Genomic DNA, 13,968 nt, shown 5'->3' with positions numbered 1-13,968 from the left:
CTAACATAATAATGCTAAACTCACCTTAGAAGTCTGTTGAAACCACTGAGATAATGTATGTAAAATGCTTTGGACATTCAGAAATTATTATTTAAATACTATTATTAATACTATTATTTCTATTTACCATTCATGACTATCTGTCCCAGCTCCATCTTCAAGTTTCCATCATTGTAAACTGATAAAACGGAAGCCAGATTATCAAATACAGGAAGGCTTATTGCCTTTTGTAAATAACTAGACTGAGTGCTTTTCATTGTGATAAAGTACTGTTTTTAAAACTCTTGCTTAAAATATTTTGTAATTTTAACACTTTCTAAATTAAGCAAAACTTGAAACATACATACAGTATTGACATAACAGAAAATAATTGATACAACCAATACAACAAATGTGCAGGCAACAAAACCTTTCTCAAACCTAGGGATACACATTAAATCGCAGAGGGTGGGGTGGGGTGGGAATGCAATTATATCCGATACTGAGACATGTAAAATTACACTGTTGTGAAGGCAACAAAATTAAAGCACGAGAGCATGCTTTGTATTTCTGTAACGGTAGAAATGGAATCACCACTAGTTCCCAACACATGTGAAAATGAAACTAAGCGCTATTAGGCCAGCCAATAACATTGCAGAAAGCCTCCCCAAATCACACAACTTGCAAAAAGCTCTGGTGTCATGAGACACCTGTGAATGCTTAGCTATTTCAACACTGATGGCCGCTTGAAAAGCAATGGAATGATTACATTTCTGTTACAGGCACTCTTACATTTATACTGGATAGTAACCCTTGCGCTGAGCTCTTTAGCACTTTGTAAATCATGTTGATCAGAGGTCCATTATTTTTTATCTGTTTCAAACAAAATTTACATATAGATATCTTGTTATAGAGGTAAAGCTGGCATCAGAAGTCTATGAAAACAGAGAAATCAGAACAGGGTATGATTTTTTAAGCATCATTTTTTTTTTCCTTGCTGAAGTTTCATGATGCATATCACAAAAAAACATCAACCTTGAATGAAAGGATGCGGATACTCAAGCTGTGGACCAAGAACTGTAGAGAATGTGTGTTGCCCAATGTGCTTAGAACAGGACATGACAATAATAATCATAAACTGAGGGGGCAGGAAGAAGGGAGATGAAGAACAAAGGCTTGTTCTCTTATCCTGTGCTGTTCTCTGAATATATACGCAAATCCTAAACTCATGTGGTAAGGCCTACATGAAAGAGTTATAATAGCTATATGAAACTTTTATAAGTGCAAGCAGAGTGATCTATTGAATTCTAAAGTTGTAAACTTGTTCAACATTTATGAATTTTACTTGTTTTTGATTTTGAAAATACTAGGATGATACAAGTAAACCTATGTAATATAGCTGCAATGGAGCCCCAGATTATTCACCCAAAATAAATGACATTTGAGCAACCTTACCCAATTTTTCCTATGTATATCCAAGGTAAATTGAAACTATGCAGAATGAGACAGAAATCTAAACTAAAGCTTTCCAATCCAAGGGGTACACAGATCCTAGAAAGAAGTATTTGAACTTCCACTCCACTACTTGATGTGGTGTAAGGAAACTACAAGATACTTAACATCTAACAGAATCTTTTAGACTATCACAGATTCTAATATTCTAATATATATTTTTCACTTTTATATAACCTCTGAAAAGGATGAGAAGATTCACTTAGTCATCCAACATTATTATTCAGATACTCCTCTATCTCCTGGATTTCCAAGCTGCTACAGCCTTAGAATTTAGAAATGTTCTAAAGTCATACAGAAAGCAAAGAAGTATAGTGTAAAATAGAATACCATTCTTATATAAAAATACATACAAAACATTTTAATAAAATCTGGACTACGAGGGGAAGACTTTTTTTTTTTAGTCTTTACTTTAGTTTGCTTTTTCCTGTATGAAAACCAAACAGAGTCATGAGCTTGTATCATTTCAGAAATATTTATCAAGATAGTGAAGTCTGGTAGCTTTAATGCAGCCAATGCTGGATTCTGTTGAAAAGCTAGAAAGGATCAGACCTGGTTACCAAGAAAAATACATGGATGCTTCTTCTCAGAGACACTTCCTAATTTCATCTTGGTAAAAATGATATCTTAAAATCTGGAACAAAAATCTGTACAGACGGATTCCATTTTAAAAATGCACATGATGTAAAGACCTTATTTTATCCAATATGACAGATTAAGATGGCATTTAGTCTGAATGCAGTGGAACAGAAATTCCTTTAAGATACCAGATTCACAGCCTGAGAGCACAATTAAATTTGACCCTGAAACTGATACCCAAATAGAGTATCTGGTTAGCCAACACTTTTCATTAAAAATGTGCCATATTATTTCCTCTTGGGGAAAGATGATCTTCTAAATATAACCTATGCCTTGGCAACCTCCAGGATGATTTACTGCAAGTTTTTATTTGAGACACATACAGAAACTTCAAATGTGGTAGTAGATTCTTAATGGAATTCATCCTTCCTTCCTTCCTTCCTTCTTTCCTTCCTTCCTTCCTTCTTTCCTTCCTTCTTCCTCCCTCCCTCCCTCCCTCCCTCCCTCCCTTCCTTCCTTCACCAAATATACCATTCTAATTAATGCTTAAAGAGTTTTATTACCTTTCTGAATACTTCTGGGCATAATAAAAAACAGAGGTGAAACCCAAAATGTCCTAAAACCAATATAGGCTTTTTATTTATTTATTTATGTATTTATTTGTTTGTTTGTGTGTGTGTGTGTGTGTGTGTGTGTAAGAAGGTCATTTTGCTGAGATTTATGACAAATACTTTTGACTTATTTTCTTATTATCTTTGCTAATAGTTCATTGCTTTACTTATTTTGCACCTTACTATAGTTAAGATTTGTGTGATGTTTACTTTATCCTTTATTCCTATGGCCCCAGAGCCCCATAAATCATACTTTTGAATTTCAGCAGCAAAACATAAAAATGTGGTAGCACTTGGCAAAAAAATGCATCAAAGCTCTGCAGATTTTATTTTCCTTTAAATTAATACCAGAATTCCCCAACAGATAAAGGGATCAAGCTTTTGCTACACCCTCTTCCCCATGGCATTTGGTGTCCTTTTCTACGCTTTACTTAACTTTTTATATGTTCCATGATTAGTTCATTCTATTCTAATAAACAAAACCCGAATTCAGGGCTTTGTTTTTAACTTCCAATTATTGGCTTGCTTGGGAAAAGCAAAGCAAAGGTTCTGGCATGAAAGTAACACTGAATAAACCACAGGTGGAACTCCCAGTATCTTGTTACATCACCACAAAAATGCTGTGATTATATAATTGCATCCTAATGGCAATATATCTAAGTTGCAGCAATTGTGTGATATGATCACATTTTTTTCTAATTTGTCTTCCTGCCCCTAGAAATAATGACCAGGGGATGGGGGTATTCCTGTTTTGTTTAAACATTCTACTACTAGAAGGAATCAGTAGCCATGTTTAGACATGACTTTCACATGTCCACTCTAACATAAAATAGCAGAGAGCAGCTGCTCCTTTTTCCTACATGCTGATAAGTAAAGAAATATGTTTTTATATTTACAGCACAATTGTTTAAGATTGTATGACAACTTTAAATTTTAATTATAATTTTAATTGAATGGTAATTATTTTGTCCTCTTAGGAAATTACAAAATTAATTTGTAAAGAAAATTACCATGGCTTGGATTTAGACAACTGGACTTACTTTTCTTTGCAGTATTTCTACCAAAAAAACCAATTCAAAGGGAGGGGGAACAACTGAAGAGGGGGGAATGATTAAAAAAACAAACAAACCAGAAATCCATTCTCCTGATAAGAGAAAGGACCTTCATATTTTTGCATGGAACTTCCTGGATCTCCCTGAAAAAAACAGGCTGAGTTTTGTTGTTATTTTACCATGTATATTTTATTTATAATTTATTCTAACTATGCACAAAATAAATTTAATTAACAAGTGATTTATAAGGCAACCATATAACATAAACCACTAAGGAAATATATCTGGGGAAAAATGAAAAAAGTAACATTACTAGAATGACATTTTATATGGATATGTTTTACCTTCAGATCCAAATATTCAAGGTCTTTCTTCAGCTGGATGTAGGTATCGTCAGCCTGTGAATAAAATAATATAAAAATAGTCAAATATAATTTACTACATAATAAAAACCCTGTTTATCAAATATGATCATAAGCTTCTGCAAAAATCTACATACTCAAATGGTAGATCTGGTGTGAAAAAATATTGACGATCTCTATAGGGCAGCAATGAGTATTGAGTTTTCTGTTTCTCTTTGCTGCTGTTTATGATCATTTGAAGTTTTGCAGCTCAGACCTGACTGAGCATAAATGAAAACTATCCAGCAAGGAAGAATAGTTTGTTCTTAGCTTTTCCAAGTGATAGTTATAGTTGAATGAGGTGAGCAAGTCAATCAGTGGAAGCAAACACTCAAAAATAAAGACTTGTTACCTACCAAATTGATTAACATGCATAAATCCACACATGTTAGACTACTTAAATTCATCAAGTGACACCACAGCCATCATTTTTAACCACGTTCATTATTTAAAGCATATGTTTTCCCTCAGGTTAATTTTATAATATGAAACCAAAAGAACTGAGTGACTGTCTGAGCATATTAAAAATGGACAGTCTGGTGACCATCACTGTTGCTCATTAACGTCTTGAAACAGAGCCACCCTGCAAGCCAAATAGACATTTTGTTCTGGTTAGCTGATAAGTAGAAATTGAGACTAGGAGTTAGCTTAGTTTCTGATAGGAAAAAAAAATTCCATAGAAAAGTGAAAAAGCAAAAGGAGGGAAGATGTCTTTCAGAATAATGCCAACGTAGGACCAAGCCTGCCCCAAGAAAATATCCAAATTATATTCTAGATAGTTCCCAACAGAAAGTAGGAATGGTAACCATATATATAATAAGCTAGGAAGGAGAATCCTCTTGGACATTTGAAGTGGGGAAAATGTAATGAGGCCATATCTAAAATGAAACTAAAGCATTGTACAGCTCTAAAAGTAATTATAAAAGATGACTGACGTTTTCTGTATAATTTAATTAGTCCAAACTTCAAACTGACATTCCTTGCTTTACATAAATAGCAACTATGTGAAACTCTTATGAAAACCCCTCTGTGTTAAATTGCAATTGGTTTCTGATGCAAAAGAACCACCAATATATGCATGAAGAAATGACATAATTCTGCAATATACCATATGTATCCAAGATGAAAATAAAAGTTTTTTTCCCCAAATAAATATTATAAATCGGTCATTTTACATTTATGATGTAAATGAATGACAATAAATTAACTTTGAAAATTTGGTAGCTTATTTTATAGGAAAATATTTCTATTAAGTTATTAGGTTAATTAATATATTTTTTGAGTGTGGCTTCGGGCAGATACACACATGTGTGTACATACATCATACAGACATACACACACACGTGTGTGTCTGTTTGTATGAGTATAATGTGTATGTATGAGATCCATACATTGGTAACGGGAAACCTCTAAGATTAGCCTCAACCTCTAAGATTAGCACTGGCCACCTCAGATTGACATACTAAAGAAGTTGGATACTCGGAAAGGTTATGCCTGGGTGCATAATATGCCTACAATCAGTCCTCAATTTATAACCAGAATTTCAGGTTGCTAAACAAAACAGTTAAGTGACCATCACTGGTCACAATTTATAACCAGAATTTCAGGTTGCTAAACAAAACAGTCTGGTGACCATCACTGTTGCCCAATTTTACAACCATTTTTGTCACAATCGTTAAGTGAATGTGGCTTCCCCCATTTTGTCCAAAGCCAGCTGGAAAGGTTGCAAAAGGCAATCCCATGCAACCCCAAGACATTGCTATGGCTGTAAATATATGCTGGTTGCCAAGCACTCAAATTTTAGTCACATGATCATGAGGATGCTGTGACAGTTGTAAGTGCAATGATTGACTATAAATCACTTTTTTCAGTGCTGTTGCAACTTTGAATGGTAGCAAATTAAATGGTTGTTAAGTCAAGGACAACCTGCACTCTCGCTTTTGGTGGGATTTTTTTATAATTCAGGGCCACCATCCTTTCAGATAAGTACCATATATAACTATCCTGGTGTATTTAGATCTTCCCTCACTGTTAAAATACATAACTGAGGGAGAGAGAAAAAGTAGGATGTGATAAATGATGGTTTCCACTGTAAATTATCAGAAAGGCTTACTTTTTTTTAAAGTCAAAACAGATGAAACAATAAAACAATAATTTACTTTTTAAATAGGTTTTGGTTTAGAACGTAATGCAGCATTCACAAAAGTAACACCGAAGCAAAACAATAACCAAAATGCAGTTACTCATATGCCACAGCCCCTATAGTATAAAAATGTTGATAATTATTTGCACGCGGGAGCAAAGTAAAATTATGAATGATCCAGGGACTTGAACAGACGGAAGAATGGGCAAGGAAGCACGGACTCAAGCACGGCACCAGTAAAGCACTTGCAGAGTCACAGAACATCATATACAGCACAGATGAGCCAATCAGCAGCTGACCTGATAAGTGGAATTGGTTGGCAAGTGCTGTAGTAATTGGGCGATTGTGTAATTTCGTATATGAGCCAACTTAGCCTGATGTCTCCTTAATCGAATGAGAAGCAATGTTAGCTCTTCAGGCTGCAGGTATTTGGACACATTGCAAAGAGGAAATTAGCAGTTTTCAGGGAGAGTCACCACAGTTAAAAATATTTACTTAACATGCCAATAAAAATGTTTATCTGACATGACCGAGCAGTTATATTTTTCTACTTTTGCTTGAAGGCTAAAAATCTATGTCACAATGCACAAAATAGGGCCAATCCCTCTACTGGAATTCTATTTACAGTTCTGCTTAAGAATCCAGTAGCAATGAAAAAGCAATGAAAAATGACACATTAAGTTCAAATTACTTCATTCCATAAACATGACATGAAAAGTCAATAAAGATTCAGACAACCTTAGAAGTTCTATCAGAATCTACCAGTACATAGACAAGGACACATATATAGCCAATGCTTACCGATTTCCCATGCAAACTTGGAGCACTTACAGTATGGGTCATATATCCCATTGTAGGCATGGAACGTCTATCTATGTGTAGAGAGTTCTGTATAAATTGAAAAGTAGCATTAAAGATATATTTCAAGTGGGAAAAATATTTCTCTATTCTTTTATACTTTAGAGTTCCTAGCTTTTGTGTCCTGGACTGATTTATACAACTTTCTTCCTAAACAAGTAAATATTAATTTGTTAATTAACACAACATGTTATTTTAAAACATATGCACTTTTTCTATCTTTGTATATGAGTATTACATCTTTTTACAAAGTGGCATTTTCACAGTGGAAACTTTTTGCTTAATAACAAATATTTTTGTTCTAAAAGCTTGATTCAATGAGCTATATTTTCAAAAGTTTACACATGGACAATTCACTGAAATTAACAAGATGTAACATACTTATAATCGTGCAATGCGCTCACCCTTTTGACTCTCAAGAAGTGACAATATCCAGTTCCTGTTCAGATAACTTTAGGCTAATGAGCAATTAAAGCCCACATCCCATGAATCTAATTTTTCTAAACCTAAAATTAGCCACATGCTACATGATCTGACCTTAATAAGAAAGTGGCAATAGATAACATACACCCAATTATCAGATAATCTGCAGATTATGTAGCATGGTAATTTAATTTAAATTAACTGATTAGTAAACTATTAAAAACAGTTTTTCTTCTATTTACTCACTTTTGCACCCTGGTTTCGAATCTTCCTTGGTGAGCCAACAACAGGAACGTCTATTGTTTGTCTCTCCTCAGATGGTTTGACAGTAACCCTTTCTGCAGGTGTATGCGGTCTTCGTGATATAAAAACTTTAGGTGGTCCTGGTGGAGGTATTTCAGATGGGGAAGGAGGAACCGAAACTGAACGTGGAACTTCTAATGAACTTCTTCCCTTACTGCTATCTGTAAAATCTGGAGAACTAATATAAACAGATGCAGTTGGGCTCCCATGTTTAAACTGCCTTCTTTGTTGCCATTCATACAGCTGCCAAACAGTACCATCTTTGTTAGCTTTCCTCTCGTCATGCGACATCTTCAGGTGGCTTACCCGATCTTGAGCGTATTTGTAGTCACTTGGCAAATCACGATTTGAGGGAGGGGAGCTTCCAGAAGATTGCCTAGTATTCTTTGGCAAAGTATGATAATTTTCAGGAAAGGATACAGAATGGCTTGGTACTTGGCGAGTGAGAGTCTGGTCAGATGCAAAACTGTAAGAAAGTGGCTTTGTTAGGGATTAAGCAAAAAGGAACTCTTATGAAAAACATATGCAAAATTGAAATTTAGAACAGATTTTGGTAGACAGATTTTTGCAAATTTTAGAATATAGATAACAGTGGGTCAGTGTATATAATCCATGGAAAACAATGTTTATAGGAAGTCCCTCCATTATTATTTTTTAAATGTAACTACAACAAATTTGTTAGATGTCACTACAATTTTGTATTCATTCACCAGGAACACTTACCACTAGGTAATGGAGTATACCATTCAACAAAATATTTCATCAACTCAAGTTGAAAAAAAGACATTTCAGAGCTTAATAATCAGTATAAATACACTGAATTTAAGTGTGGAGAAAGGCCTCTTATGTATATATATTTATTTTACATTGATCTTATCCTGTAGAAGCTATTTCTGAAATATAATGTTCACCAAAAATGAAGAAAGTAATTGAAGTTGCTGTTGAATTGTAAATATATAATTTCATTACTTGGCTTCATGTGAGTTATTGCTTATAGTTCAAGACAAAAAAATTAGAAGTATGACAAGTCATAAATTTATATAGTCTTTATATATAACCCTTTGCACAATTAATAGTTGGCTAAATTTCTGTCATGTTTTCAGAGAAAAATATTGATCTTACGTCTCAAGAAGTCAAGGAAGGCTTTGTAAAACCTAACTGCAATCAACACTATACAGTGATTAAGAGTGACAAGCATGATATCTTGCCCAAAATGAAGTTATAGAAGAATATAAATAAGAAGGGACAAAATTATTGACTGCCTCAATAAACACAAATCTAAATTTTAGACCGAAGTTATGATCTACACAAGCTATAAAATATACAAAGCCAAAATGGATTGAAGAGGTAAAAGAGAACCTTCTTTTTTCAGTAATTGTTCAATCTGTGAGATCCTTGATGAACAGTTAGATAGGAGACTGGAAACTTTCATAGTTCTGATTATTCAACCCTTTAGAAACTTCTTCCTCCCATCCAGTTTTCTAGACTTCATAATATAAAAAAAAATCACTTTCTCTATATGTGATGCCCAATCTAGTTTTATAGGTATTTCCTACCACTACCACTTTCCTTTCCTTTCTGAAGAATTTGCATCCGAAATCTATCTTAACCTTTACTGCTCTGAATTGTTCTTTTTAAAACTATTTGGGGTGGGGGGGTGGGGGGAAACCCAGACAAATTAAATGTATGAATATATATCATGCTCAGATAGACTGGGGTTACACAGGTCTGCACATTCTAATTCCTAAATTCAAAGAAAGATTTTTTCATGAAAGGCTCTGTGTTGCTGCTGGTCCTATATAATTGTATTAGAAAAGAAAATTAGGAAATCAGGAAAATTAGCAAACCATACTTAACGAATAGTCCTTAATGGGTCTAAGTCTACATGGAGGGAAGTAAGCAGTGGGGTGCTACAAGGTTCCGTCTTAGGCCCGGTACTCTTCAATATCTTCATGAACGATTTAGATGAGGGAATAGAAGGGGAACTTACCAAAAGTTGCAGATGATACTAAGCTGGCAGGAATAGCTAACACCCAAGAAGATAGGCTCAAGATCCAGATGGATCCTGACAGACTAGAACACTGGGCCATATCTAACAAAATAAAATTCAATGTAGAGAAAAGTAAAGTCCTGCACTTAGGCAAGAAATACCAAAAGTATACATATAGACTGGGTGAAACCAGGCTCAATAGCAGTAACTGTGAGAGGGATCTTGGAGTCTTAGTGGACAACCAGCTAAATAGGAGCCAGCAGTGTGCAGCAGCAGCAGCCAAAAAAGCTAATGCAATCCTAAATTGCATGAACAGAGGGATACAATCAAGATCAAGTGAGATACTAATACCACTCTATAAAGCCTTAGTAAGACCACACCTAGAGTACTGCACCCAGTTCTGGTCACCACATTATAAAAAAGATGTTGAGACTCTAGAAAAAGTACAGAGAAGAGCAACCAGGATGATTAGGGGACTGGAGGCTAAAACATACAACGAACAGTTGCAGGAACTGGGCTTGGCTAGTCTGGTGAAGAGAAGGACCAGGGGAGACATGATAGTGGTCTTCCAATATTTGAGGGGCTGCCACAGAGATGAAGGATTCAAGCTATTTTCTAAAGCAGTTGAAGGCCAGACAAGGAATAATGGATGGACGCTGAACAAGGAGAGATTTAACCTGGAAATAAGGAGAAACTTTCTGACAGTGAGAACAATCAACCAATGGAATAGCTTGTCCTCGGAAGTTGTAGGAGCACCATCACTTGATACCTTCAAGAAGAGATTGGACTGCCATTTGTCAGAAATGGTGTAGGGTGTCCCGCTTGGGTGGCGGGGTTGGACTAGATGACCTATAAGGTCCCTTCCAACTCTGATTATCTGTTAAATCTGTTAAACTGAGGGAGTCAAGAAAAGTACCAAACCTCTACTTTAAAACAGTAAAATGCTTACTAACCTTTTTGGGTCTCCTTTCTGGACTTTTACCCAATGTTCTACATGAGTCATATTACTTTTCCTTTGTGTCTCCTTATTTTGTGTTGATCTGGGAATAAAGCCTCTTTTATAGACACTGATACAATTCTGCTCTACTGGACCTGCATTTAATGAACTTGGAGGCATTCCATTCTTCTCAAGAGTCTGAGTTGCTTGAGGCCGAGAGAAACTTGATGCAGGATTCAGTGTTCCACCAGGTTCTAATAGATGTTTGGGTTTCTCCCATCTGGAATCCACAGCATTCTTCCTTGCAGTGTAGTGTTCATCATCTCTTACTTTTTTTATTTCTTCATGTTTGCCATATGCAGACATTTCGGGTGATTTTCTGTAGACTCTTTTTGCCTCAGCAGATTCTAACTTTGTAACTTCTTTGTAGGCATCAATATGATTAGTTTGAGGGACAGCTTGCTGATCTGTTTTTCCTGTTCCTCTAAGAAAAAAGAAATCCACAGACACTAAAGTCAGCACAGTATTTTGAATCACTTATGTTTGCTCAGATTTTATAATTTAATTGAACAGTTTTTGTTTTATTGCAGAGGCTATTAATACTTTCTGATCCCAGGCTTTTTAATTCCTCACCTTTAAACCCACTCAAAATCTCATGAAACTGACAGTCTTGTATCAAAATAGGGTTTTTGAAATGTTTACAATTGTTTTATATAAGTTTTAGAAGTCTCAAATTCACTTGTAACTTTGCTAATTGCAATGCATCCGTTCCGTTGGCCGCCAGTTTGACATACCTGGTCTAGAATAATTAACATGTTATAAAATGTAGCCTTTCCTCTCAATTATTGAAAAACTCCTCTCTTTTTATATTTTATTTTAGCAAAAGGAGAATGCTTATGTAGTCAAAAAGTAATATGTGAATGTACATAGGGCTTGTTTTCCACCCAGTAAATAAAAGTTCTTATCTTTCTGCAGCCTGTTATCACTTATCTATGATCCTATGAAAATTTCAGATAAAGGGTTTCTAAACAATAAGAAAAACTAAAATACTCCCTATGCCTGTGGTATTTTGTTTTACCAAATGAATATGATTCTTACCAATTCACAGAAACTATAGAGTCCTGCAGTCTCTGGAATTCACATTGTTAGTATCATAGTAGCTGAGCTACAACAACTTAAACATCTATTTTAAACAATTTGTAAATGGCTTGAGAGAGCATTTTAAATGAAAATACATACGTACTAATAAAGGATAATAATTGTAACTCAGGGTAGACATGAGGAGTCCTTGACACTCCCTGGATGACTTGTTTTCTTGCAGATGTTTCATTATCCAAACTAGGCAACATCATCAATGCTAGTCCATCAGTCCACTAGTACTGATGATGACGCCTAGTTTGGATAATGAAACATCTGCAAGAAAACAAGCAAGCTCAGAGAGCACCAAGGACCCCTCAAATACATATTACTTAAAACATCTGTTAAATGCTTTGTACAAATAGTCCCATTCAAATATATTTCTGATTATGAAAGATTCTAAGAAAAAAACTTTTGATATGAAATTTACCTTGACAATACAATTAATTCAATAAACATTTATTCAAGTTTTCTGCTGTTCTCCCATTTATTCCAAACTCAGTCTTTTCTAATAATTATTTATTTTTACAATCTTTACCTTTTAATAATTATCTCACACTATTACAGAAATCCTTTCAGATACAGTAATTACAAAAAATTTAATGCAACATTAGAGAAAGAACTATGGGAGAAATTTTTAATTATAGGCAGACTTGTGTGAAGTTTTAAATATTTATATTTAATTTATATTTTGCCTACAAGTCAATATTGACCCCTGGTGAGATCCTGAACTAGTCCTTGCAGTTTTCTTGGCAAGATTTTCAGAACAGAAATTATTATTGCTCATTATTGTAAATAAATAAATGAGCTTCTGCAGGTGGCAATGACATCTAATACCTTCATATTAAAAGTCAGAGAGGACTTTATTTAAAAAAACAATGTTTTTTAAGTATGACTGAAAAGATATCATTCGTTATAAATATGCATACACACACACACACACACACACACACACACACGAACTTGCCTCTTTGGTGAAAAATGGATTTGCATAAGAGCAGCTTGATTCATAGCATCGATCCAGTCATTCATGTCTTCTTGAGTATCTGCACTAAAGTAGTATGTGCGCATCCCTGAATGCTCTGCCTGAGAGCCAATAACAGAACTCTTATTATAAATATAAGCCCTCATGCCTGTATGGACAGCCTGCAAACAGAGAGAGAGAGAGAGACAAAAGATACTTCAAGCAATGTCGAAGGAGAAAATACCATGCTTTTGAAAGTACAGCAGCTACTTAAATTGCAAAATGTTTTAAATAATCAATATGGCCTCTATAACAAAATATAAGGTGGTACCATCAAAATCATTACAGTACGGCACCTGATATTTCTGTGTAATAGGATAAACGTGTAAGTTGGTGTTTTTTTCATACAATTCCAATGACATCTGGAATTGTTTCTGGTATCAGCAACTTAACATTTTATAACATTTCCCTTATCTCAAGGAAATGGATAGCAAATATTACACTGATAGGGCGGCAGAGTTTATGTTTTCTCATTCTTTGAAATTATAAATATTAGATTGCTGTGTAAATAATATATTGAGAAGAAGAAAATTACAAATCTTTAATACTATCAATTTTTATTAGAATGAATATTTTAAAGAGTTTTTTTCTGTTTTTATTAAAAAACATAAAACAGTTGTAAACTGTTACTGTGGTTAAGATTGCTTTGAATACACTATTTTACTGTGCAAATACAGTTTTTAAAAATGATAGCACCCTTTGGATCACATCACATTTGGGGCAACTTAAGTACAAAAATATTGCTTCTTATTACAGTTGCTTTATATGCCATGCTGCATACAGCCACAACATTCAGTGAAACACAGGGCAGAGTACAGAGTACAGAGTATTTTGGGGGAATCAGAGCATGAAGGAACATCATACAAATTAGTTCAAATTATGATGCTACTACATACATGCCACATTAGTAAAGACAAGGAAGGGAACAACACCACAACTAAATCTGTTTTGTTACAGAGGCATATAGAAACACTATAACCAACACAGAGCTTTAGCATGAGAAGAGAATGTGTGGATAA

At 34.6% G+C, this 13,968-nt stretch overlaps 1 protein-coding gene across 1 annotated transcript in view; it reads right to left on the bottom strand.

The window, feature by feature from the left end:
* Positions 1-13,968, bottom strand: part of PLEKHA7 (pleckstrin homology domain containing A7) — a 133,790-nt gene that overhangs the window by 36,234 nt on the left and 83,588 nt on the right. The window contains 5 exon segments of the mRNA XM_026668327.2: positions 4,078-4,131; positions 7,079-7,165; positions 7,805-8,327; positions 10,805-11,272; positions 12,893-13,071. Of these exon segments, the coding sequence (XP_026524112.2) occupies positions 4,078-4,131; positions 7,079-7,165; positions 7,805-8,327; positions 10,805-11,272; positions 12,893-13,071 (1,311 nt within the window).

Source organism: Notechis scutatus, chromosome 1, assembly GCF_049901735.1.
Source record: "Notechis scutatus isolate UNSWTSFEM ecotype Mainland chromosome 1, rNotScu1.2, whole genome shotgun sequence".
In the NCBI taxonomy this organism is placed as follows: Eukaryota; Metazoa; Chordata; class Lepidosauria; order Squamata; family Elapidae; genus Notechis; species Notechis scutatus.
This window is presented reverse-complemented; position numbering and strand designations above follow the sequence as displayed.